The sequence below is a fragment of the Corvus cornix genome, chromosome 8 (genome assembly GCF_000738735.6).
Source record: "Corvus cornix cornix isolate S_Up_H32 chromosome 8, ASM73873v5, whole genome shotgun sequence".
In the NCBI taxonomy this organism is placed as follows: Eukaryota; Metazoa; Chordata; class Aves; order Passeriformes; family Corvidae; genus Corvus; species Corvus cornix.
This window is the reverse complement of record NC_046338.1, coordinates 8,933,426-8,960,332: the sequence shown is the minus strand read 5'-3', so window position 1 is coordinate 8,960,332 and position 26,907 is coordinate 8,933,426. Positions and strand designations below refer to the sequence as shown.

Below are 26,907 nucleotides of genomic sequence, written 5' to 3'. Positions count from 1 at the left end.
ATACTGTCCTCTGCCTTTGCTCACTGAAAAGCCGACAAAGCCCCAGCATGGGACTGCTGGTAATGGCTCTCATTAAAGCCCTTGGAGCAGACACAGGACTTGGAGACAAACAGAAGTTTGGAGCCACATCCAGTTTCCTTAACCACTTTCAGGAGGGGAAAATGCTGTTCTGGCCCCTGCTATTCGTGGTGTGCTGGGTACTGCAGGCTGGGAAAAGGCAGGGCTTGTCTCCCTGAATGCAGAGGAAGGAATCTGGGCCATGGCCTTTTCTCAGGACTGGGTCTGTGGCACATCCATATAACCATTTTTTCTAAGTTCAGGAAAGATGTGGAGAGAAAAGCGATCTTCATCAGGGAGAGGCACAAGGAATATGCTTGGTCCCAGTGCCTCCACTCTGCTATACAGAGAAATTATGGATCCTAGTTTAAAATCCTGAGTGGGATAAGACCTGACCTTAAAATAGCAATGAAGCCATCAGCATGCTCCTTTCCCCACATGGTTTGGGAGCTTGCCCCCACATTTTCCCCTGAGCCCCTTAAAAAGTGAGGAGCAGGGATCTGCCTGGAGTTAGAAATGGGAAAGAATGTCTTTGGGCAGAGAGAAGGGCAATTTTGGTTGGTGGTGCTCTGGCAGGGAAGAGGAAGGCATCCAGGGAGAAGAGGGAGGTCTCCCTGCTCCATCAGTGCACATGGGGCTGACCCCAGTACAGAGCCAGCACCCCTTGGGGCGGCAGAAAGTTTGGGGTTGGTGTAGGAGGTGGTAACGCTGGGATGAGTCTGAAGGATGCAGACATATAAGGGCTATTTTCCCCCTTGAAGAGTTGGGATTTCATGCAGGTGGGTCCCTGTCCTCTCTAGCAACATTCCTCAGAGAAAGGGGTTGTGCCTGGTCCCAACAGAGCTGCTCCCATCAGGGGGTGCTGGGCTCAAGCAGAGCTGTGGTGGAGGGAATGTGATGGCCCTGGCCTGGCCACAGGTGTGGAGGAATAAGGCTCCCTGAGGAGTTTGGGCGGTCACCCTGCTGTCCCAGAGGCACAGGACACACCTGCTGAAATGGGCTGTGAGCTGGAGCTGCAAAACTAAAGGCAGGAGTGGTGGCCCAGGCAGGTCACCAATGTACCGGGGGATTTGGGCCCTACTGACCCTTCTGTGCCTTTCTGCAGCTCCCAGCTCTCTGCTGTGTCCTGGGCCGGTCCCCAGAAATGCAGACATCCCCATTTCTCTGCAGCCTCCTTGTCTCCTTTGCCCTTTTCACCACCCCATTCCCACACCACTGAACAGCTGCATGCCAAAGGACCGCCCGGCCTCTCTCCGGCTCATTTCTCTTGCAAGCTTTGTTTGGTGGGTGTATTTTGCATTTGCTTTTTCTTTTTTGCTATTCACAGGGAACAAAGAGGGGGTCACAAACCCAAGGGCAGATGTCAGGACAGGGCTGACAAGCCTGGGAGAAGGGGTGATGCCACCCACCCCGGAAAGGTCTTTAAAGGCTGGTAAAACCAGGGGGAGAAGGGCTTTGCTCCACGGTGCCGGCTCTGCCCATCCCTTCCTCTCCCTGCCCGGTCCTGCAAGGTGGCTGCTGTACTTTCACTGCTCCATCCTTCCGCTCCATCCCTCTACTCCATCCCTCCTCTCCATCCTGCTGCTCCATCCCACTGCTCCATCCCGCCTGGCCCAGATGTGGCGCCGGTCACGTCTGCTGTGGCAAGTGGCAAGTCTCGCCGATGGCAATGACCACGTCCTGGGGCTGGCGGTCCCGGTGCCGCGGCACCTCGGGCATCTCACTCATCTCGTTGACGCTGTTGCTGATGCAGTTGATGTCGCTCTTGTTGCTGTTGTCATCCGGGTTGGGGCCAAAGATCCATTCTGGAGGAGGGAAAAGCACAAAACAGGCACCTGGTTACCGCCAGCTGTTCCCAGAGTTCAAGGTGGCTCCAAACTTGCTGCCTCCTGCTACAACCTACCTCCAGCTTTGGGTGCTTACCCCTCCAGGAGTGTTCCTTGCCCACACCTGCCCCTTCAGCTCCCTCCACTCCCCTGGTGCTGGGATCTCTGCTCTTCCCAGCTCTGGGCTGGTTTTCAGGCTGCTGGTTTCTGGAAGCCCTCCCGGCTTAGGCAGGTGAAATCACCCTGTTAATCCCACAAATGAGAGTGAAGTGCCTCCAAAGTGAAGTGTGCATCTGGGGTCTCTAGCCATCTATTTCCTGCAGTGGGTTTTTGCTGTCAGACAGAGTGAATGATTAAATAACTATGTGACATCCAAATGGGGCTGGAGACATGGTTGGGGACATGGATTTTCTGCCTTGAGAGTATATTACAGCCGTACCAGGGCCTCAAACCCTCCATGGCAACTTTGGGGCTGTGCTTCTTGCTGGTCACCAGAGCACCAGGACCTGGCTCTGAGCTGATCCAGCCACTGCCACAACGCTGGGGGTGAGTGATCCCCCTTTAAAATACATGCTGGATGACAGCATGACTGAAACATCCCCTGCAGCACAAGGGGCTGCAGCTCAGTGAAAGCAGGTGGTGCTGCTTCCCAAACAGCTATCTTTAAAAAAATTCGGCTGTTTGGGCAGTGAGGGGCCATTCCCAGCCAAGATGGGAATGCACCAGCAATGAGGGTACCAAAGCTGGGGAAACCCAGGTGAGGGGAGAGTAGCCCCAGGACCTGGTGGTGGTGGGCAGTGGAGCACCAGCATCCCTCTGCTTTAGCTCTGCTACCAAAATAAAGCAGAGGTGGCTGTCAGGAGGCAGACAAAAGGAGCAGCCTGGTTTTGCTGTTCCTGAGGAACTCTGCTTATTTGCCACTGGATCTCAAGGAATACTATTTCTCTCCTTTGCAGCATGGGGTATTTTCTGTCCCCACAGGGCATTCCAGTTACAGCTCTTCAGTGGAAGACACAGGCTTCCTGATGGAGCAGGGACACTGAAATGCAATCCCAGTGAGATGATGCCTTTCTCATGGGCTGCAGAAAAAGGTTTTGCGGCAAAACTGGGGCTGAATGACAGCAAATGCCAGGGTGGGATGCCAGGTGTGAAGGGAATGGAAGTTCTCATTTCTCAGCTCACCAGTGGTGTCCAGACATTTCTTCAGGTGTGAGCAGAGAGACAGAAATGACCTGTGGGCCTCCCTGTGCTCAGTGTGTGCACTGTAGGTCAAATTTTGGGCTTTTTTGATAGCCCCAGAGCTTCTCCTTCTTTTTTTTTCTTTTAAAAAAAAGCCAGAAGTTTTGTTGTTTTTGCAATGCAATATTTGAATTTTCTCTGCAGCCTGAAGCCATTTGGCCACACCACCCCCAAGAGAGCAGAACATGACTTTCAGGATGATGCTCATGCTGTGGAGCCAGGGTAGGTGTCCATCCTGCCAAGGGAACTGGACAGGGAGTGGAGAGGTTTGTGCCCCACTGCCAGCATCGGCTGGCTGGAGGAGAATAGAGCTCCCCCCACTCTGGGCACAGGCAACATGTCTGGAGAGTTCTTCCTTGATTTTCCTCTTTTCTTCCCCTTCATCACTGCGCTAGCAGGGTTTCCTGGTTGTCCAACAGGAAAGGCAGGAGAAGAACGACCACAGTTCCCTCAGCCACCACAGTGCTGGCAAGAGTGGTTGGGAAACTCAGCAAAGAAGTAGTCAAAAGGTTTTGGGGAGCCCTGTGTCTGCCCTGAGTCCCAACCAGGACATTTAGCTTTCACTTGCATAACCCACAGCCCCCACCAGAGACTGGGCTCCGCATCACAACCCTTCCCCAAGGAAATCAGCCAAGCCCAGAAGGCTCATTTAGGTCTTTTTTTCCTTTTTAGCTTTGATTTTGCTTGGCTTTACTGGCTTTAGACTAAAGGCCAAACACTCCACTACCTTCTTTCTGGTCTGGCCCTGTCTGGTCCATCCCAGACAGAGCCTCTTGCCCTCAAGACCTTGCAGGCATCTCCAGCCCCCGCGCAGCTGCTTGCTGTGAGGAGAATCCGAAGACAGTAACAAGATTGCCTCCTACAAATACTATTAAAGTTCTCAGCTTGCTTTCCTTGACGTCAGCCATAAAACTCCAGTGGGAGCAGCAGCGAAGAAGGGGAATAACCTGTGAAAAAGGGGTGATGGGTCCTCAAATATCCCAGGAGCCAGTGGATGAGGATTGCTGCATGCAACAGGAAGCACAGAGTGCTGCATGCCCGTGAGTGGCATTTGGTGGCCTGATGATGAACCCCTGGTGACATTTGTGGGCAGAAGAAGAAGCAAGAGCTGGATGAGGCACTGTGGTAAAGGCAGAAATGCAGGGGATGGGTGTTTTGGGAGAGCGCCAAGGGCACCAGCAAAAGCCATTTGCATGGGAAAAGTGTCACAGTGCATTGTCACCAAAGGGGATGTGGCTGGCTGGGGTGCCTGGGGAAGGTGGCTCGTGTGAGGCTGCTGCAGTCTAATTCCTGGGTAAGAGCAGGCTGGATTGTACACGCTAATCCCAACCACTGCTTCCCTGGGAATTATTTCTGGAGCCTACTGGATCTAATTACCCAGTAATCTGCAGGAAGATGTAATTAGGCTGTCATTAGTGGGTATTTACTGCGATGCCTTTATGATTTGACTGTGTAAGTAAGGAGTGAAGTAATTACACAATTACATGTTATTTGTGGCCATTTATGGCCTGTAACTTCAGCGTGTTGCCATGTGTGGAAGAGGGGAGCAAGGCCCCGTGGAGCTGGCAGAGGATCTCCTGCCAGCAGGACCCTGGAGAAACAACCATAAAAATGTCAGCACCCTCAGGTCCCCTGCCAGCCACCACCAGCTCTGTCACAGCCATGCATGATCCTCCCCAGTTTCTCCCTCTGGCTCCTCTCAGTTTGTGGGGGAGAAACCAAGGTCTCCCAGGGTCACCCATGGCATGTCTGGGGAGAGATAAGGGAGAAGAGAGAGGAGACCTGCACATCTTTGGCGTCAATGGGATTAAACCTCGCTCTGATGCGGAAGGAACTTTGCAGGGGATGGGAGGCACAACCTCACGTCATGCGCAAGCACAGGCTGCAGACCTCGGATAATGAACCCTGCAGGGGGGTGTAATTCAGTAATGGGGGTGGCCAAGGGCTGGGAGCCAAGGAGTGGCGGTGACCGGCCCAAGGGAGCTGCAACCCTCAGCACCTTGTCAGGTATTTCTCTCTCCATCCCTTACAGCTGGCAGGGGGGATGCATGAGCCGCAAAAATTAGACACAATTCCCACTGAGAGGAAAACAAAATCCTCTTTTGCATCAAAGTCCCCATATGGGTTCACACAATCTCCAGCCAGAAGGTGAGCGAACTCAGGCTGAACCAGGACACCCAATGCACCTGGGAGAGCCGAGGGCAGAGCTGGGGTGAGCAGGGATCACACAATGTGCTCCTGGGGCAGTGGCATGTCCACACTCAGGACAGTCACACTTTGGAGATAAGAAAAAGCATTGCCTGCCCGTACCCAGCCACTGGAAGGAGCTCATAACACATGCTGCAAAATCCAGGGCATGCACGTGGGCGTGTGTGTGAATGTCTTGGATAAAAGAGAGGGACAAAGTGCCTTTCTCAGCCAGGCTGGGGGAGCAGCATCTAACCCAGAGACACCTCTTCCTGCTCATCAGGTGCTGCCGAGGCTCAGTGTGCCTGCTGGGGTCTGCAGGGCCAGTGGAGAGGTGGGAAGTGCTGAGGTGGGGTGAGATCGATATGGAGCAATTGATCCAAAGCAGCTGGAGAGAGGAGATAGAGCAGACTGGCAAAATCAGGAGCTGTGGAATAGCAATTCTGTTGTTATTATTATTATTATTATCCCCAAGTAGCAGAGCGATGTGGCTCAAAATGCCCCTGCACATCCCTGGCTCTGTCCGAGTCCTTGACAGCACCCCTGGAAGCAGGACCCTTGGGATATGCTGTATTTTTGGGGACAGAAAAGCACCAGGGTTGCCCAGATGTCACAGCGTGCCCTTCTCGTACCAGCAGCATGAGGGCTGGTCCTTGCTCAGAAATCCCTGACGGTGCAGGCAGCAGGGAGCAGCCTCCTGTTTTCTCTGTGCAGAGGGGCACGGGGTTGCCCTATGCTCAGGGTCATCCCAGTGGGGTGGCCAGGTCCCCCGCATTCACTGGTGGCAGGGTGGGATGTCCACGGGGCACTTCAGCCACTGGAAAAGAGATATCCCAAGCAGAAGAGCAGAAGGAAGTGGAAGAAAGGGCTGGAATTTAAATGCAGCCTGGTGAGTGAGACATTCACAGTCACTGTAGAGATGGAAACAAGCAAAGGAAGGGGCAACATGTTCGATGAACAATCAAACTCGTGCTCTAGTTTTGCTTTAAATGGAGCTGGGTGTGAAAGCAGCTGCTAAAAAAGCTCCTTTCCCATCAGCAGGAGCAGAAGCACCTCTTTCTTTGAAACAAGTACTGACCCAGCAGTCACATGGTGCTCTGCAGCAAGGCAGGGCCAGCTCTGGCTGGAGCATTCCCGATGGACATGAGTTCAAGGGTATCCCTCATATCTTTGACATGATGCAGCAGTCGCAGCTGGACATTGTGTCTGTCTCATTTGCAGGACAGACTCTACTTATTCATTAGCAAAATCAGCAGGTAACTCCCAGGTTTGTTCTGATGGAAAATCTATGTCTATCCCTGGCAACAGTAATTTGTTAGAAATCCCCCTTTCCACCTCAGATTCACTTCTTTCTAAATGAATTTGATCTTGAGGTTTGTTCTTCCTTCCCTGTTTTGCAAAAAATTGTCAGATCTGCTGTGCTGGCTGAGTCAAAATTGTCCTGCACCCCAAACAGCATGAGCACTCTGCTTTGCTGATGGACAGGTAAGGACACTGTTCCCCTGCAGAGCTGCCACCAGTATGAAGCATCTGGTGGGGAAAGGGGTGACACAGAAAAGGCATTCAATTAATTACGATATTCTCTTAGAAACGGCTTCTGTGCACCAGAGCAACCCCGGACCAAGCCTGCATTTGATCCCAGTCCCATCCATCAGGCAGCATTGCTGCTCCAGAGACTGGGTCTCTGAGAGGTGGTGGCTCAGGTGTGGTAGGTGGGAGGCAGGCATGCTCCTGGGGGTGGATGTTTGCTATCCATATCTTCCAGAGGCAGAGTGGAGGTGACCAGAGAGTGAGGAGCCGTGCTTGGTCTCAGCTCAAGGAAGACCACCAGCACTTGTAGAGCAGTAGAGAAACACAGCCATTGCCCCAAGGACCTGACACATCCCTTGACCACACGACGGCAGGAATGGGAAGGCTGCTGTGGGATGTTGTATCCCTGACGCCTCGGCCGATGCCCAGCAGTGTGTGCTGGAAACTGTCCCTCTCCTCCAGCTCTGAGCTCCAAAGGTTTGGCTGCAAATGCAGCTGTCCTGGAGTGGCCCCTTTTTGCAGGGCCAGACCACTGTGGCTGATTGTCCGGGCAACAGCTCCAGCCTGTGAGTGGGAGTGGGAATTATCCTGGTGAAAGTCATCCTACAGCAGCCACTGCTTCCCTACACCGCAGCTAAGGAGCTCCTGATGCATCTCCATGCACCAGAAGGGAAACAGGCAGGGGATTAGTGTCAGAGGTGGGTTAGCACCGAGATGGGAAAGCAGAAGGGAACCTGACGTGGTTTCTTCCCACAGCTTTTGGGAGGCAAACGAATCATCGTCAAAACAGAGCTTAAAAAGAAGATATATGAGTCCTCTCTGACGGGCCTAAGATGCTGTCTTCAATCCCTGCCGTGGGCTGAATTATCCTCAGAGCCCTGCGATTCTGGGGGAGCAATTACAAGTGGATCCCGTGTCTCTGCAGGATCACCCAGCAACTATTTTCAGCAATGCTACATTCATGCACAGTTTCTTTGTTCAAGGACACCGTTTCCTAAAGAAGCCTGAAATGTGGCGGTTGGAGATAAGGCTGAAAAATAAAAATATGGCTGGTGGGTCAAAAGGGCAAAGAAAAGAAAGACCTCACTCCAAGGATGGCGTAGGGTTTTGAGCAGTCCCAAAGCCATCAACCAGCACAGTCCCGCCAGTGTCAGTGAACCTGCCCTGCCTTGGCCCAGCTGGGCATCTGCCTTGGGCCCATTCCCGAGGGAGAAGTTTCCTCCAAGGTCTCCTCTGGAGATGAGCAGCTCAGAAGAGACCTTGGCTGAAGCAGGTGATACCAGCCAAGGTCTCCCTGCAAGGCATTGCTCCCATGCAGACCATCAGACCCTTCCTGTGTGGTTCCCGTGCAGGAGCGAGATGCTTTCCCCTTTCCCAGCGACCACACGCGTGCAGTCTCTATGGCAACAGCTTTGTTTCCAGTCAAACTTTTCATTTTTTCCCCTTTTTCCTACTTTTTTTTTTTTTAAATGTTTAAATAAGAGCGATATTCAGCGAGCTGCTGGGGTCGGAGGAGGGAGGGCGGGCTGATTCCCAAGGATTGCAGTAATTAGGCGCCTCGTACGTTGGTGACAGGCTTGTCATTTGCCGAGCCAGCTCCTCGCCGCAGCGCCGGCTCTGGCAGCTCTCCAGCGCTTCCGAGTTAAGCAGCTTTCCAAATGCTTCGACCCAATTTGCCTTAACTGGTGGTGGGGTCTGAGCTGTGCTCACGCAGCAGCCTCCTTCCCACCCTCCTCGTGGGGCTCGCGTCCGACCCCAAGCAGAGACATCTGATGAATTTTGGGAAAGCCAAATGTGAGACTTGGTCAGCTCAGAGCAAGCGGGTGGGACTGGAGAGAAATTAAGCTGTTTGGGGCTCTCCTTGGCCAGGTGTCTCCAGGAAGAGCTGAAGAGGGGCTCTTTCAGAGGCCTCTTTTCCATATCCAGGTGCTCTGCGTTCCCTCTCTCCGACAGTGCATCTTTCCTCCTTCTCCAGTGCAGCCTCCCATTTTCCACTGCTCCCCAGCCCGCTGGGCATCGCAGCGATGTTCATCTCCCCCTGGGAATGCCTGGGCAAGCTCTAATTGATTTTTTAAGAAGCATCTGCAAGATAGGTGTCAGTGTCTCAAATACCCGTTTAGATTTCGCAGGGAAAAAACCTTGGCAGCATCCTGAGGACCCCTTCACCATCCGAAACTGAGCCCGGCACCTGCTTCTCATTGTTCCTGTGAGTGCAGGGGGCTGGGTGATGCTTTGACTCCCCAAGCCGTGTCCGACAAGCTGTTATTGAGGGGTCATAATCATCCCTGATGCCTCCAAGTGACTGTTTAAGGCAGCGATTAACTATTCACACTTTAATCTCTCTGAAACAGGCTCCAGCCCTTCGGCATCTTATTTCCATCTTTCCCTGTATATTTCTGAGCATGATTAGTGCAGAAACGCTGATAGCAGAGGTTGGAGCTGCTGCCGAGTATATAAATCCAGGCATTGTGTTAAGGCAGTTAATAGAGCAGCTTCTTATTTACTGTCCCTTGGTCTCTCTGTCCTGTCCCTAAAGTGATTTTATGCAAACTCATTCAAATGAAACCTTCTCTTTAAAGGCTGTTCCTTGGCAGTGTTAACAAACACGGTCTCATCCGCTCTCCTTCGAGGACTGGCTCATTTTAAGTGTGTAAATTGTGGGAAGATGGGCCTGGAGTGCTAACTAGGGTGAGCTGGAGGCAGCCTTCGGCACTAAGGGGTGCTGCTGGAGTCTGGAAAATGCCTTTTCCTCTCTGCCTGGAGGGGGAAGAAGCTCAAATCTGGATTTCTGCCCCTAACTCGGAGAGATATTACCTCCACCCAGGGCAGGGAGGGTGCTGTGCCCTCATCAAGGGCTGTTGAACTGGGAAAAAGCTTCTTCCAAAGTGGCAGGAAGTGGGCAGACCCTTGTCCCTGAGCTTGTCCAGCCCCTGGGATGGCCGTGGTGCTGTGAAAGGCCATGGAAGTCCCTTTGCAAAGGGCTTTGCAAGAGAAGGGACACCTGGCTGAGTTTGCCCCACACAAAGGCTAAAGTTAAAGGTCACCAGGGAGCATTCGTGCTGAGTTGGAAGCAGCACATCAGGGGCACAGGTGCCCCCTGACCGTGGCTGCAGCCTCCATCCCTGCCTGGAGGGGCATGGCATTTCTCTGTATTTTGGCCCTGCTTTGCAGTACCCATGCAAGCGGTGGTTTTTGAGCACCCACATCTGTGCTCTCCTGCATTAGGGACCCCAGCAATGGGGGCAGGGGTGTCTACTCTGTGGGGGCACTGGGACTGGACCGGCCCCTGCCTCGGAGGAGTTTCTAACCTGGCCTGACCTGGTCCTTTGAGCATCTTGGGGCAGCAGCATGTATATTTTTAGGTGCTATCCCCACTGCCTACCTTTGTGGGGAAGGCAACACTTAATCAGATGAGCAGCAGAGCCAGGTGATGTTACAACCCCAGCGAGCTGCTGATTAAGTGTTAAATTTATCACTTTAAGACAATATATCCATTCCCTTCCATCTGGGGCAAAGAAAGACTGCTCAGCAGCAGCTCCCTGCTGTTTTCCTGGCTCGGCCTCATGTGAGACCCCAAGTACTGCTCCCTGCCAGGAGGTTTGACCTTTCTTGTCCCAGGTAACTTCTCTCTAAATCCCTGTGTCCCTGCATCTGTCAGCCCTTGCCCAGTCATGACCCTCTGCCCACAGGACTTGTCTTGCCCTCCCCTCAGCAAGGCAGGGGTGCTGCCCACCCGCAGGCACTGGTCAGAGTTTTGGTGGGTGTGTGTCTCCTGTGTCCCAGGAGCAGGGAGATAAAGCAGAATCATGAATGAACACGTGGATTTTGTTCCAGATGAGTGTGATCTCCCTCCCCCTGCAGAGATGGAGCCTGCAGGGCTTCAACCCTGACTGGGGGCCAGGCTCAGAGCAAGGGCGTGCAAAGGGATTTCAGCCCCGCTCCCCTGTGCAGGGCATTGCTCCCCACAGCTTTTGGGGGATATGCACAACTGCAGGAGCCAGGAGCTTAAATCCCTCTGGGGATCCCTTCTGGCTCCCTATCCAAGCTGGAAAACTGTCGCCAGCACCCTGAAGCAAGGCCCTAACCCCCAAAAGGACACAGTGAACTGGCTGTCAGGGTGTGGGGGCCAAAAGTACCAGGGATTCAGATGGGAACTGGGCACATTCGCACTCCCCAGCACGACCAGCCTTACAAATTATGGGGCAAAGAGCAAGACTGCCACTGAGGGCTTGCCATAAGCAGCCAAGCACCTCTGCCTGCCCCGCTGCCTGACTACAGCAGCCAGCCAAGCGTCTGTGCTCTTGGCCCCAATGGTGAGGGACAGCACTCATCAGCAACAGGATGAAACCAAAGAGCCAGGAAGCCAAACCTCAAAAAAATGCACCCTCTTTGGGCTGTGATGGCTTTTCTAAGGCAACAAGGGAACCAGACTGCTGAGCAGTGTTTCCTAGGAGTTTGTGGATTCACTGGTGCCTAATAAGTGGTTAAGCTCATATGGCAGCTTTTCTTTTGCAGTGCGCTGGTGGGTTGTTATCCTGTGCTCAGGTATCTGTTGCCATGAAACTTTTAATGTTGGAGACCTCTAATCCAAGCTCAGTTGAAACTGGCCAAGGGATTTTACAGTCATTTGGCAACACAGACTCATGCACACACATTTATACACACGCACACAGGCACAAGATCTGCTCCTTTAGGAAGGCGGCTAAACCCAAGGATTTTCTCTGGGAAGGTGGTCAACACAGAACTCAGTTTGGAGAACCCAGCACATTAAATAATCTAACACTCTTGCAAATGTGAAAGGGTCAAGGCTTGGTCTAAACCCCACACAAATCAGAGACACAAGCCAGCACGTCCAGGCTTGGCACCAGGCTCTTTTTGGCCACAAGCACACAACGCGTGAAGCCCACACTCACCTACAAAGTCGTAAATGAGGTCCTTGATGAGATGCCCGACGATGGCGTACGCCACTGCCACCACCACCAGGGCTGCCATGAGAAGGTAGAGGACAGCCTTGGGCAAAGGAATGGCGTCTCGAGGAGGGGGTTTGTACTCCTTGTAGAGCTGGTCATTGTCTGAGTATGAGTACTGGAACAAGTGGTCCAGGCCAGCTGTGAAGTTGCTGGAGTTCATGGACTGGCTATTGGACAGGTAGTTGTCCTGTTCGGGGTCCTGGAGGACACTTACCACGGAGCTGGTGGTGGCTTCCACTTGCTGCACCAAGTTCAGAGTCTTGTTGACGCTGGGGAGGATTTGGGAAAGGAAAGTGCTCCAATCTTTGATGGCACTGATGTTGCAAATAATCATAATTGCAATGAGGAAAGAGGTCTCCAAGCTCAAGAGACTTAAAAAGGACAGAAAGAGGTGAGAATTGCTGTGCTTACACCAAACCATGTACTGCAAAGCAGGCAGAGAAGGTCTGGATGGGGTAGGTTTCTCATTTGCAAATTCTTACATGATCTGGTAGGGATGCATCTGTGGTACCTCGGTCTCACTCCTGGAAATGCCTGCAGAAAACCCCTATGGGCATGAAGTTCCTTAGGAAAAAGTAGGTGCTGGAATGATTTTGACCGATATCATTTTTGTTCCTCAGCCGCCTCTCCCTTATGCTACTCACTGATGAAAACTGGAGAGACAGGATCCTGTAGATATTTTCAGTCATCTGGAAAAGAAAGATAAATTGCCCTTCTCCAGCTTTTTTTTTTTTCAGAGGCGATGGTCCTTGGGGAGAGAGAAATCCCCCCGTGGCTCTGCCCCAGGCTCGGTCAGGCACAAGGTGTGCGGTGCCGTCCTGACTCTCCTGTCAGCGCTGCCCAGAGCGTTCGCGGAGGAGAAAAATGTTCAGACCCCACAAAGTTCAGCTGCTCCCGGTGTGTGACGGGGCCGGCGGCGCGCAGCTCCTGGCGATTCCTGCTTGGCTTTCAGCAACTTCTTTTACCGGCATCTCCCGATCGATTCCTTTAAAAACAGAACCAAGTCAGAGACACCGAGCACGCCGGCAGAGAGCCCAGCACCCGGCCCCCAGCCCAGCCCCAAAGCGGCCGGTCTCGGGTTTTACCTTAAAGACTTCTCCAAGCGAACAGATCCTCTCGCCTGATGCTCCAGCTTGTTTTATTCAGGGCTGGGCTCCCTGCGGAGCTCCCCGCAAGCAGCCGCCGATCCGGTGCCGCTGCCCGATGCCGTGTGCGGGGTGCCGGTGGTGCACGCGTGTGTGTGTGTGCGGACACTCCTTCCCGTCCTCTTCCCTCCCGTCCCTTCACCCTGCAGCTCTGCTGGCTCTTCCCAGCCTCCCCGGCTCCAGCAGCGAGGGGGATTAGCTGCCGGGAGGTTGGCTCCACAACTCCTGAGCGTGCTGCGAAGCAGGCGATGCGTGGCGGGAGCGTCGGCTCAGCCTCCGCCGCTGCTCCCCGCGGAGTTAATCCTCTCGATGACAAAAGATGAGCTTTGATCCGTCTGCTGGATGTTCCCGGGGAAGGTGGGGAGCAGCCGGAGCGCTCGCGTGGGTGCGCGTGGGTACCCCAGGTCCAGCCGCCCGCGGGTGCTGAGCTCAGCCTTTGTCTGGGAGCGCTGCCGCCGGCAGGGAGGAATCACATCGCGGGCGCTGCCGGGAGCGGGGAGGACATCATCCATCCCACCGCCAGCATCCCGGAAGAGTGATGCTCCCCACAGCCCCGCTGCCTCCCCGGCAGCCTCCACCCAGCAAAGTTTTGGCATCGGAGGGGTGCCTGGTTTGCAGAAAGCACGGAGGGTTTGAGGCTGAGCTCCCTCAGCATCTCCCCTCCCTCGTAAGGTGTCTGTGCCAGCTGGTAAGAACCAGCCTGTCCTTGGTCACCTTGATAATGGTCTTAAACTGGTTCATGTTCCCTACAAATACATCTCATCTGCCTTGGTGATGGGATCTCTGGCATCACTGGGGTGTTGGCTTGGCTCGAAGGCAGTGGGACATATTTAAAGAGGAGGAAGAGGAAATCTCAGAGAGGAATTGTCTTTCTATATTTGGAGGTGAAAATAGTGAAAATAAGTCACAGCTCCATTTTTCACCTTCTTGTTTTTTTGGGTTTTTTTTTGGTGCTGCTCCCCCATGTAAGAAACAGCTGCCACGAGGGCAAGGAAATCACCACATTACGCCTGAAAGCAGCCAAATGGAGCTTCTGAGAAATAATAGCAAAAGATTAACTTTGTGTATGTGTGTGTGTGTGTGTGTGTGTGTATGTGTGTTGTTACCAGCCAGCAGCAATCCTGCCAGCTGCCTGGGGGTTGGAAGAGTATAGAATAAAATGGTAACATCTCTCCCATACAATAATATCAACAGGGTTTGGGTTGGTGATGGACAGATTGTGCAGCCCAGAAGCAAAGAAAATGTGGAGGAAAAAGCTTTTCTGTCCTCCCTAGAATGTGCATGGACCATGTCACAGCCAATTCTGGTGCCCAGGACCATTTAACAGCATCTTAAAATTTCTTCTCACCAGTGACGGAGCTGTGAGTGGTTACAGAAGGATATCTGGGCAACTGCATGGATACATATCCTGCAGTGGGATAGGTCCTGATGTCCCCCTGCCCCCAGCATCTTGATGCCCAGAGATGGAGCTGCTGCTCTGCCTCCAGAGCATGAAGCTGCAGATTACTTGGAGGGCCAGAGCAGGAGTTAGGAGCTAAGGGCAAATGGCTCTTCTGTCACATTCTCCCACACCAGATTTCATCCTTCCAAGATGGAAAATATGGCAAGATTATTTTTTTATAAGAACTTTTCAATGTGAAGTGAGTTTTGGGCTCTGTGCAGGGGTGGCACAGTCCAGTCTGGCTTTGCCCTGCTCAGAGGCACATCTTTTTGCTGGGGTTCTTAGGAGGAAAGGACAACCCCAGGAGATGCCCACTGGTCATTGGGGACTGAAGCTACTCTGAAGCTGTACTTTCACCACAGCTGTTTGGTGTTAGCAGTTGCCATGGCACCAGTGCATCAACCAGAGGGAACAGGAGAGAATCTGGTCCAGGCTGACCCATCCCTGTGCCTGGCTCCAGCTGCGAGTGTCCCAGGCAGGCTCCCACCATGCTGTGCCCCTTCATTCACAGGAGGGGATGGAGCTGAGTGATTTGGGGCAAATGGTTTGCAAAGGTGTACCTGGGAGGATTAATCAGAGCTGAGGGCAACAGGGGCAGCTCTCTGTGTGCCTGGGGACAGCTGGTGACAACAGCCCAGACCTTGCTCTAGTGGGACATAGGGCAAACCCCCTCAGTTTCCTAGGCCTCCATTGAGTACATCTGGGAAGAGGCTGGAAAAGCACTTGGGGAAGCTCTGAGCTCTGCTGCAGACATTAACTCCAGTAAAGGGGCTTAGGGCAATACCAAAAAAATACCCCCCCACCATTTGTATTTCCCTGCAGCGGAAATAACGTTGGCTCCTTTCAGTTTCATTAACACCCTTATCAATTCAAAGTGACTAAATAGATGCTTAACTGTTCATTATACAGTCTCTGCATCTCCGGTCTGAAAGGGAGCCTTTATTTCCACAATTATGGTTTCCAACCCATTACAGAGGGAGAGAGCATGGAGAAATATACAAGTGTGGATTTTAATAACCTTATATTTCAAACTCTCTGTTATTAAAAAAAATGTTTGCATTTACTGTGATGGGGGGAAGATTAAAAGGATTGCCATGGATTCCACTTAGGGAACATTGCTAATGATTTCAATAAATCACTTTAAATAAAAATCACAATCTCCACAATTCCACCCAAATGCCATTTGGCAGAGGGGTTGATTATGGGAACAAAATGAATTTCGGAATTAGCTGCTTGTCCTAGTGCAATTGGACAAATTAAATTTAGGGATACACACATATCCAATGACACACATATCTCATGCAGAAGAGCAGTGTTTTGGCCCCTGGGAAAAAGAACAAATAATGTTTTAGTGGGTCAAGACAGATCTTGTCCCTCATGATGGATGTCAAGTGTTTGTTTCAGCTATTTCCTCAGTATTTTTATTTGATGGCTTACCCTCTGTGAAGCTACAGTCAAAGCAGTGGTGTTTTATTTCCAGCAAGGCAGGATCCAACTGACTACTGGGACACGACTCTGATAATGGCTGTGTCCATGCAGAGCTGAAAAACCCCTCTGACACATCACTAGCACTGCCCAGAGCAGACAGTCTGGATTCCTGTCTGTGACTGGGACCAGATCCCAGGGTCTCTACAGAAGGTGAAGCCCAGGTTCTACACCATATCTGGAGATCTGATGCTGCTCCCAGCTCCTCTGCTGGCTGTGTGTCCTCCTTTGTGACATGTGAGGGACGAGGAGGCCACAGGCTGTGGATGTGGCAGCATCTGTCAGGTGCAAACAGAACTGTGGAGAGGGGTGGAGAGCAGCGTTGGAGTTTATTGCTGTGCACTGTGCCATGGCTTGGGAAGGCTTCGTGTCTCTCCCTGGCTCAGAGCGATGCGATACCTCCATCTGTACTTTTGAGTGAGATATTTGTCTGCCCAAGAGTCATTTTTACAGCCTGAAGGGTTTTTTTGTGTCTCTTTTCTGAGCTGGCTGCCGACTCCAAACCCTGATCCCCACCAGAGAAACCAGTGCACCTGGTCAGAAGAACAGGCACAATTTACACCCTCATATGGCACAAGGTAAAACAGTCATCACAGGAGTTCTTCAGAGCACTCAAATTATAGCTGTGCAGGGTGACATCCACATTCCTATCCAGGTGCTGGCTCATGGGGGCTGCACAGCTCCTGTTCCAGTCCCTGTAGCCTTCCCCTGGATGAGGCATGCTGACCTTCATTCACTCCTGCATGGGCCAGATGCTCTTCCCTGCCTCCCTGCCTGGCTGTGCTCAGCTGCTGCACTACACCCAGGAGCAGCGACTTCATCTCTAAGCAAATTCCAGACCTGTACCAAAGTTTTGACAGCAACCTTCCTGCATGACAAGAAGTTGTGAAATATAGGCTTATACTGTATTCCCATTCCTGGCATTCATCTTGCCCAGTGATTTCTGCTTGAACAAAACAAACAAACAAGGAGCAGCAGCAATTTTTAGCAGATGAATCAGAGTGAGCTATCTTTATCTATCTATATATAAAAACACCTTTTTAAAAACTTTTTTTTTTTGATGCTGTATTATTCATGTTCCCAAAGCTGAAGAAGTCCAGATTATAATAATAATAGGCATAATAAACATGCCATATTAAGTGCAGTGCTTAGGAAGACTGTTCCCAGTCTGCTGTCTCTGGTAAGCAAAGTAGGGTTTTAACTCTGCATGTGGCACCATCTCATGGACAGCCTGGCTTATATAAAGGACTTGAGAGGCTGAAGGCAAGCACAAAATTATCCAGCATGAAAAGCTGGCTTCATGAAAGAAAGGGGAACATTTTCCAAATAAACAAAGCCAGGGCAACAGGAGTAGTTACAGTGGAGGTGAGGTGGGAAGAATGAATTACATGTTTTGTTTGCATCTCAGGAAAGTGCTGCTTGGCCAGGAAATAGGTAAAAATAGCTGAAAAGCATTTGTAGGGGTTATCTGGGCTAAGTGTGACACAAAGCAGAACAGGAAGGCCTCATCCCAACAGGTGGGAAAGTAGTTTTTCCACGTCTCTTTTGACTCACTTTGCTATCCTGAAATCCGGTGAGAAGGTGAGCCAGGCTGTGTGCATCCAACACCTCCCAAAGCCTCTCAAAGGGTTCTGGAGGGACAAGCTGGAAGTCTCTACATTTTCTATCTTCTCTGCCATCTAAGCTGGATATGTAGATCTAAAAAAAAAAAAAAACCAACCCAAACCCTCACCTGCTGTTTCTTTCAAGCAAAATGGAGAAAAAACTGTGTGGATGCAAACCTGTTGGGTTTTCAGAGAGCTTGAAAGGGCAGGACTGAGGTGCCTGTCCACCTGCTGATATCTGGGCTTCAGAAGGAAACTTTTAAGTGTCAACAGTGGTAGAGAAATGGAAGAAATGAAGGAATTGAGCAAGGCAAACAGGAAAACTTACCTTCTTCCCTGAAATATCCCTCTCATTGCAGGCAGAGGTAGAGGAGCAGAGACCTCCCCAGATGCCAGTCCTCATTCCCTACAGACACACACCCAGGAGGGGCTCTGCTGCCTGTCCCTCACAAAGTCCTTGCTCCAGTGTTTTCTCCTCCCAGAGCAGGACCCATTTCTAACAAGGAACCTGTAAAGTTAAGCTGGTGTTTCAGGTGTGGAGGGAGAGCTGGGTAGGGTTGAGAAGTGCTGCTGGGTTGCCAGGCAGGTTACAAATGCACTCTGTGCCTCCTGATTAATCTGCCACCTCACACGAGAGGTGATGCAGTGCTCTCTTCTGCATTGCAGATTGTGCTCCCGCCGTGCCCTTTCCCCACCACCTTTCAGAACCCTCACCTGCTATTTCCCAGGCACTCATTCAATGTCTCACAGTGCATTCATTGCGTGCCTGAGCCGTGTGTTGTTGCCTGCCCAGGCTGTAACTGTGTCTGCAGACTGAATCCAACCTCACAGGCAGGAAAGCAGCCCCTGGGGCCACATCCTGGCCATCCCTGCCATACAAGGCACGATCACATTAAAGGAACTGATGGCAGAGGGGCACAGTAACATTTGCCTGTGTCCTGAATGGGAGTGAGTAACACTCCCTTTCCTGTGTTCCAAAGCAAAGCAATGTGTGCAGATGGTGGATCCTGGATGGGAACATCCAGCTGCTGTGGGTGCTGGAAAGAGGAAAGGAGTGGGCACAGCCCTCCTGGATTGAAGGCTGACAATGAGTGAGAGCATCCCTTTTCCCCGTTCAGGTCTGGCAAGGTCAGCCAGCTCCTGGTGAACTGTAGGAGCCCTGCACTGAGTGACAGGAGCATGAAACAGCTCCAGCCTGGCCTGAGCTCTGCTGCATCCCAGCAGGGGCATTGCCTCGAGCATCCCGTGGTGCTCCAGCTCTAGCAGCAATGCTTCTCTTGTCAGCAGCAGGCAGCTGTGATTGGCAATGGCAGCAAAATGCTTGATTACTTTGGGATAGGATAAACTCAGGAGAGGAACCAGGGAAAGAAAAAAGTATTTTCAACAAGTATGGAAACCACTTTTAACCCATGTGCAGCCAGAGGTGGGATTGCATCCCTTCCATCTTTTTATTTTGTGATGGAAGTGCTGCATGTTTTTTTTTTTACCAATCTGCCTCCCTACTGCTACCAAGGAGTAATTTAGCCAGGGAAATGTTCACTTGAAGTTTGAGTTGAAGCCCCAGGAGAAGTCTGAAATTAAGAGTGAAGGTGACCTTCCTAATGAGCAGGGCAGGATTTTTTTGGCATAAGCTGTTTACCATACGGAGACAGAATCCTTTGACTCCTGCACTTTACTGCTATAGTAGATATTAAATATCTACTAATGCTACATCAAATTGTCCACAGCTCACCAAAGCCCTTGGTTTTTAAAATGTCGGTTGCATTGTGTGTCCTTCTGGCTGAACCTGCTGTTCCCCAGATGAAGGAGGTCTCCCATCAGTGAGGAGCTCTGCAGTCAGTTCCTGTCCTTTTGAGTTATGGCTTTTCCTGGTAACTCCAGCTTGAGTCTTCCTCACTGCAGCTGCAATCCACATCTTCTCTGTGCCATCAAGCACAGGGAGCTTCATATTTCCTTTTTTCCTGGAGCACTCTTTGATGCTTTTGATGGACATAGTCATCTATAGGTAAGTCTAAAAATTACTTTACTTGCATTATTTCTTTCATCAGAGAGAAGAGCAAGAAACTAAGCCACATGCATTAAGTCCATGCACATTCAGACAATTGAGGAAGAGCAGGTGAGTGATGGAACAGCAGCCTTTCTGTTCAGGGTGATGCTGAGCTTCAATGACATTGCACACAGACCTTTCCTCCAGAACTGAACTCTGCTGAAGGTGACCTTGGGATCTGAGCAGAGAGAGCCCAAATGCTGAGATTTCTGTCTCAAAACCAGGTCTGTCTGTGCAGTTGTGCCCCAAGGAAAGGAAGCCTGACCTCAGCAGCCAGACATCCTATAGTTCCCATCCTAGGCTATGCCTGCTTTCAGTTACCCTGTGCAACTACTGCTTGCTCATGCCAACGAAGCAGAAGCCTCCCCTTTCCGCAGCTGAATGCACTCTGCTCCTCTGCACATCTCCTTCTATTCCCTGACCTGCCTTGTCTGCCCCAAGGCATCCTGCACACCGACTTTCTGTCCTCAGATTTGTTTTGCTGTCGTGTTTTGTCTGTGGCAGCCTCTCAGCAGAGAGCAAACAAGCGGCCCTTCATCCACCACTTGCATGATTTATAACCCTGCCAGCACCTCCAGGGCTTCCAGTCACCACATGGGTTAATGGCTGCTACCAGAAGACTTTGCAGTTTTAGGCTTCCTTTAACAAGTGTCCAACATGCACCTGAAATGTAAGTGCTTTGTTTGATTATTCTTTGGTTCAGCTCAGTCCAAGGTCAAAGCCAAGAACAATACAGAGAAGCAATAGTAAAACACACAAAAGCCCTCTGCAAACTTCTCTGCAGGGCTCCAAAGCATGAGTGTATTTTTATTCTCCCTGTGGCTTTCAGAGGGAAGCTGGGAACAGCGTCCCTCTGTCACAGATGGGGAAGCTGAGGCGCACGGCCGCTGAGCACCAGATCCCAAACTCGTTCAAAGCAGGGATCAGATTCTCCTTGGTTTCAGTTGACTTCAGTTCCCAGAAATTTAGGTGAGATGCCCGGTTTGTTCATGATAAACAAGCTTTCCTAACCAAAGCGAAGGCTGTTTCTTTAATGCAGGAAAGTGGCAGTACTGGGAGGGAAGGAAGTATGGCAGTGGAACTGAGCTGCTGAGCCCGTGCGAGGAGGGAGGGGAAAATAGAGAGATCTCATATCTGAGACCCCAGCATTAATTCATATGTTGATGAATGCCATAAATTAGATTGCAATCAGTCTGCATTCTCCAGGGACCTATTCCATGTAATGAGGCAGAGCCAAGTCTGTTCCAAATCCAGAGAACTTCTGGAGACTCCGAGCACGGTTCCTTCCTTCCCCACCCTCAATAAATAAATGACGTTGGAAAAGAGGAAGGTATTAACTGTGAATGGATTTTAATTGACGCAATGGTAAATTCATTTCATAATCTTTAATTAGCAGAGATGCTTGCTGGAAATGTAATTTACAGGAAACTTGCTCCTTTGCTTGGAAATCACTGGAATGTCCTGGTGATGGTACTGAAAATGGGCTGTGGTCTCTGTAAATAATGCAGGAAGGCCCAGGACGAAGGATTTTGTCTCTGAAGCAGGCAGAGCAGGCAGATTCTGATCCTGGCTCCAGTCAAACCTCAGTCCAGCTTCCAGCTGCAGCTGAGAATCAAGCAGGAAAAAATGATTAATGTCAGATGATGGCTGGGTTTGATGGTCCGAGTCTGTGGTTATCCAACCTTCACACACACAGCCCCTCTTCAGCTCCTGACCTTATCCTGAACCTCACTGCTTCCTGCAAGCTGTGTCCCCTGTCCTATGTTTTTCTCAGTCTCCTGAGATCCTATGGATCCCCTCCTCCTGCTGTCTTCCATGAACCCTGACCCACACAGGCCCCAGAGTCCATCTCCTGGCACAGCTGACTTGGTGACTGGGGCTGGGGAGTTTTCCAGAGCAGCCAAGAGAGCAGGCAACTGTTGAAACTACTCTTCTTCCTCCCACATGTTCTCTGCTGCAGGAAGCTTTCTCACCTCAGGACACATTCAAGGCTCATCACTTTGGGAACGGGACAGGTCATGAGGGAACCCAAGCAAATTCTGAGAGCAAATTCTGAGTGGTTGAATGGGAGACATCCAGAGGTTCCTTGCAGCCAATGTGGCTCTGAGCCTCTGAAACCAAATTACCCTGTCTGGAGCTCCCAGTGAAAGAAATGGCTGTGAGTCATGAGTGGTGATTAAGGACAGCTTTAGGTGCAGAGACTCAGAATAAAATCACAGTGCTTGCTTCTCTGCTTGTCTTCTCTCTGTTCATGCTCCACTTCTTGCCTGCTTATGCTGGGATGAAAGCAAGCTTCCTTTTATCTCAATTCCTAGCAGAGCTAGAGTTGTCCCAGCAAAGGGAATGTGAGCCAGTTCTACTCCTGAAGTCTGTTGACATGTTGCTATAAAAAACCCCAATTATTAGGAGAGGAGGAAGAGAAAGAAAAGATATTCTGCTTTTCCATGCTGAAAACTTGGTGGGGTGTAATTGAGAGATCAAAACTACCTTGGCAAATAATTGGTGCCAGCTGGGAAGAATTAGCTTGACGTGTAAATCCCATGTTGGGTTTGTTAAGCCAGTCATGAGAAACCAAGTCCTTCCCTGTTAATCTGAAGGCACTTTGCAAGGAAGCCATGGGGAGAGCATTCCCTGTGCCTTTTAATCAAGCATGGTCTTCACAGGTGTGTGTAACACATCCACTGTGCCTCAGCTTCTCCTTGATGGCACTGAATTTCTGGTGTAGAGCTCCTGGGGGGTGTGGGTGTGATTGGAGGGGGGGTAGATCTTTGTATCCCATATCCGCACCCACAGCCAGCAGCCTCTGCCCACCCGGAGTTATCCCAAAGCTGGGGAGTCCAGCAGGGACTGTGCTTGTGGGTCTGTGCAGGTAGATCTTCATTTGGGGTGGCCTCGGAGCATTCCTCATGAGACTCAGGGATGGGCTGCTACGTGGATGAATAGGTCCAGCCTCCCTCATTCCCGTAAATAAAGGGAAAGAAGCAAAGCTGAAAAGAGACGGCTTTCTGGATGCAGCAGGGAGCTCCTGTTTTCTTTCCCCTTCATTAAATACTGTGTTTTCCTCTAATGAAGGGGCCATCCAGAGCAATAATGAAACTCTTCTCATATCTCAGTGCTTCAAATGCCACTTCCTCTTCCCGCACTGAGAAGAACCCAGGCTTCAGCAGCTCTGAGGGTGGGCTCCTTGCTGCTGCCTTGCTGTTTCTCTAGCAAAATAAAAGCAAAATTAGTTCCCCTCCAAGAACTGCAAAGCACCCGTGCAGGGGGTTGTTTCATTCATCCCTTCTCCTCCTGCATCAATAATGCCTTAATCTCCTTCCCGCTGGGCTCTGCCGTGTGCTGCGTCGACGGAGAAGGGCAGCATGGTGCTCCTTCAGGGCTTTAGGGCTGCCTTTTCCACACACAGGCTGCTCTGCCACTATCCATGTTACCCAGCAGGGAGTCACCACTGGGACACACATAAATCTGACTGGTCTGCACTTCACCTAAGGTCTTGGTTTGGGGTGTGTTTCTATAGGGCATATCATCACTGGCGTGTACCATCCCCAGGTACAGGGAAATCTTACATTTCCCAGGTTACCTGGAACCCCCGGGGACATCTGAGCAGCCCAGCTCTCCACAGCATTAACAAGTGTCCCCTCTTCATGTTAGGGGGAATTATGTCCCCTCAAAGCTATGAGCATCCTCACTTCTGTTAGAGCTTCAGCAGCTAGTGCCTGCCTCCTGAGAGCACCTGGAAGCTGCAGAAAATATGAACAAAAGCAATGTGATGAGCCAGAGGGTGCTTCAGGAGGAATACGTGCCAGGTATCTCATCAGCTTCAGGCATCCCATCAGCTCCAGGCGTTTGCCCCTCAGATAGTCTTGATTTTGCTCAGGATGGGGCAGCCCCTCTGCTGTGAGGATGGGTAGGGATGGCAGCAGATCCAGGAGTGACTGTGCAGACACAGCGGATGGCCTGTAAGTGTCTCCTCATCTATCATCAACACGAAGTTCAATTACAGCCTATTGGGGTTTTCTCGATTTGCCAGTTAATTAATAAAATCTGCATCGCAGATGAGTTCTATTTACATAAGAGCTGAAGGAGGCAAGTCTTCATCTTAATAGCAGTGAATATTCAGATGTCAGATTAACTCATTGCTCTCTGCTTCAAATTGCTATTTACTTGGTTGTGTTATAAAGATACTCTGTATTTCCACTTTCTTATTGTGAAAGAGGCAGTAATGGGATGTTTGTTTTCTTGAGCCCTGGTTGTTTCGTTGAAACAACTTCCAATAAACTGCAAAATTGGCTCTGTGTGAAGGGAGGACTCCCTGGCTAGAACAAGAGGTGCCTAAAGGGACAACGACAGAGACCTCTCATATCATGGACAGCACGGAGCTGTGAGGGAAGGATTGCTGCCCTTTCCTCATAACCAGGTGTTTCTGAAATTAGGCAAGCAGTAGATTTGACACAGACAGAAGCAAGTCCCTCTTGCATTCCCACGGAGTGCGATTGCATTGCCCATCCTGTTGCCACACAAGTCCACATGGGATTTAACAAAGCATTGGTGGAGGTTAAACCCCATAAGCTGAGTATGGCTTTGAACTGATGGAGACCCTTGAACCACAGACCACCAAAGATGGGAAGAGTGGGCCAAGACCACTTTGTATGTGCCCTGTTTCCCTTGATTTCTTTGCATCTGCTGCAGCCACTGAACAAGCTGGGTGGGCCTTTGGTCTAAACCATAAAGCCATTTCTACAGCAATTTAGCTGATAATTTGGAGAAAAGGCAATACGGGGCCCTTTGCTTCTACGGTTGCTGGGAATCAAGCAGATGTGTCTGAGAAGGCCAGTTTGTAGGAATATCCTGAGTGGTGATGGGTTTTTGTCTCCCTTCAGAGTTGTCATGAGCAACATTTTAAGGTGACAATGCCACTAGCCAGCCCACTACATAGAGTAACACAGTCCAGGAGAGAGCTTCCCTTTGGATATAATCCACACCTGACCTTTGCCTGCTACTGCCTCAGCATTGTCCTTGTCTGATGAGCTTCTTGAAGGACTGAAGAATTAAGAGGTTGTGGCAGTGCCAAAAGAAATTAGGGAATGTGATTGGGAAGGAAACCTGGGAAATGAACCTTGCTTTTTAATCAACGTACCAAGCAAAGCAGGGCTAATCAGCATTAATCAAGTAGAGCACTGTTGTTAGATGGAGGCCCTGCTTTAGAATAGGGGCTCTACTAATGACCCAGAAAAAGCAGTAGAGCCTTTCCAGCTAGAATTCCCTTGCCCAGTGATTGATCTGCTGATCATGTATTGATCTGCTTTCCCAAGCGCACAGCAGCTCGGGCTCTGCATCATTTCTTCTTTTTGCAACAGAAGTACCTTGTGGTCTCCCCTGGAAGAGACTCACATGGCAGCAACCACCAGTCAGGCAATAAAACAGCATCCAGTGGGAGCGAGGCATTTTTGTTTTCATTATTCAGACAGCATGTGGGTGTGTGGCTCTGCCCCAGCAGCAGCTGTCATCTCATAGGCAGTACCCGCACTCTGCTACAGCAGGAATTCCCTTGGAGAGCAGCCACCACCCCACAGAGATGCCCAGGTGGTGTGGGAGAGGCTGAACACAGCGATGCTGAAGCCATTTCCCTCAGAGATGCTTTCAACTCAGCTCTTCCTGAGCCCAAGTTGGACACCTGCAACCTGGGCTGCAGTTGAACAGCGGGGACAGAAAGGAATCTCCTTTTACCCCCAGGGTGTAGAGATTGCCCCAGAGGGGCCATGGTGGCCGTATCTACACTAGACCTGAGAGAGAGGGCCCTGTCCCAGAGTGGTCTGCCCTCTTTCACCATTAGCTAACATCCTCTGGCCAGTGACTCGGCCCAGCTACTGGGACAGGCAGGCCAGGACCCGTTCCCATGTGACAATATGGACGAAGTCACCTGGCTCTGAGGAGACCTTTTGGTTTGACTCTCAGATGGGGGCTGTACCATGGCCACTGGCCTGCGACCAGAACCGGGCCTGTTTTATTTGGCTAGCTACAGATCAAGGGGCTGTTGTGCTGGATACTCTCCTCCTGCACAGCGGGAGCCATTCCCAGGTGAAACAGTGGAGAAACTGAGGCACGAACCAGTTAAGGGACTTGCCTGGAGTCAGTGGCAGAGGTAGGAGCTCAGGCTTTCTAGGATGTGTCACATCCCTCTCCACACCTAACAGGAGCCTCCAAGAGTGGATTTCACGTTCTGAGGTCATATTCCATGTTGCCTTTCAGCGAGCGATATGAGTGCTATCTCTTCCACTTCCATAATTAATTGTTTACAAAGATTACTGTCAGTGCTGTTGAGCCTGGGCATGTGGGTGATAACCTGGAGGCTGAGTGCAGTGGGGAGGCTGAGACATGCTCTGCTTTCCAGATGAGGCAGCTACAATTTTTGGAGCCCTTGTTTCATTCCATTCGGAAAATTCTCCCCCTGCCTTGCTGTCCCCGATGTTTGAAGTGCCAGGCATGAAAGCAAAGGCAAGTCAATCAGATGTGCAGAGGCCTACTGGAGATAATTGCTAGGCTCTCTCCCAGACAGCTGAGTCAGCCGGGGAGAGGAACATCATAGAAGTGATGTCACCAGTTCCTCTGTGATCTCTTCTTCTTCCTGAGCAGAAATGGTCAGAAAAACAGCTTCTGAAGAAGCCATGGGAAAAAAAGAGAGTTGGTCTTAAGGGAGTTGGGCAGATGGACCCATCATCTGCCAGGGAGGAAGGGAGGGCAACCATGAATGTGCTCAGGAGACTTTAGAAAGGAATTTATGGGGAACTCAAAATCAGGCTCTTTACAGTGGAACACAGCAGGAGAATGAGCAGCAGTGGACATCCTGTGGAACAAGAGAGGTTATATATACATGCTTCTTAGGTTATATATACATCCTCCTTATACAACACAGATTGTTCGTGTGAGGGCCGTCCAGCAGTGGGACAGATGCCCAGAAGGGCTGTGCAGTCTCGGCCTTTGGAGGATTTTAAGCCCCAAGCAGACAAAGCCCTGAACAACCTGGTCTCAGCTCAAGAACTGACCTTGCTTTGGGCAGGAAGTCAGACATAAAGACCTCCTGAGCTCCCTTTCCACTTGAATTATCTTATGGCCCTAGGAACACATCCTTCTCAGTGCCCGAGGGGACAGGGAGAGAGAAGGTTCAGAGATTGAAGCTGCACACCAAAGAAAGCCCTTCCAGAAATATGGGGAGGTAAATACAGAGATGCCTTGACATGGAAAAGAGAGTTTATTCTTCACTGGAAATTTCTAGGAACAGACTAGATGCATATGGATCAGGACCATGTGGGCAGACTTAATGTGACTTTGTGTGCCTTCATGTGTGAGCCTTGGTCTCTGAGGTGACATTCCTGGTC

General features: G+C 50.9%; 1 protein-coding gene across 1 annotated transcript; it reads right to left on the bottom strand.

Moving 5' to 3' along the window:
- Positions 1-1,315: 1,315 nt before the first annotated feature.
- Positions 1,316-13,665, bottom strand: LOC104695231. The gene is made up of 3 exons (XM_039555842.1): positions 12,895-13,665; positions 11,753-12,794; positions 1,316-1,862 (listed from the first exon to the last, which is right to left on the bottom strand). The coding sequence occupies exons 2-3, from the start codon at positions 12,228-12,230 to the stop codon at positions 1,687-1,689; spliced, it is 654 nt and encodes a 217-aa protein (XP_039411776.1). The 5' UTR covers positions 12,231-12,794; positions 12,895-13,665; the 3' UTR covers positions 1,316-1,686.
- Positions 13,666-26,907: the final 13,242 nt, after the last annotated feature.

What these genes read in the sequence shown, in the direction of transcription:
- LOC104695231 (XM_039555842.1), bottom strand. Translation starts at nt 12,230, where the DNA reads ATGGTTTGGTGTAAGCACAGCAATTCTCACCTCTTTCTGTCCTTTTTA. An exon ending in CCTCATTTACGACTTTGTAG is followed by an intron (nt 1,863 to 11,752) that starts GTGAGTGTGGGC and finishes TCCCTCCTCCAG; the next exon opens with AATGGATCTTTGGCCCCAAC.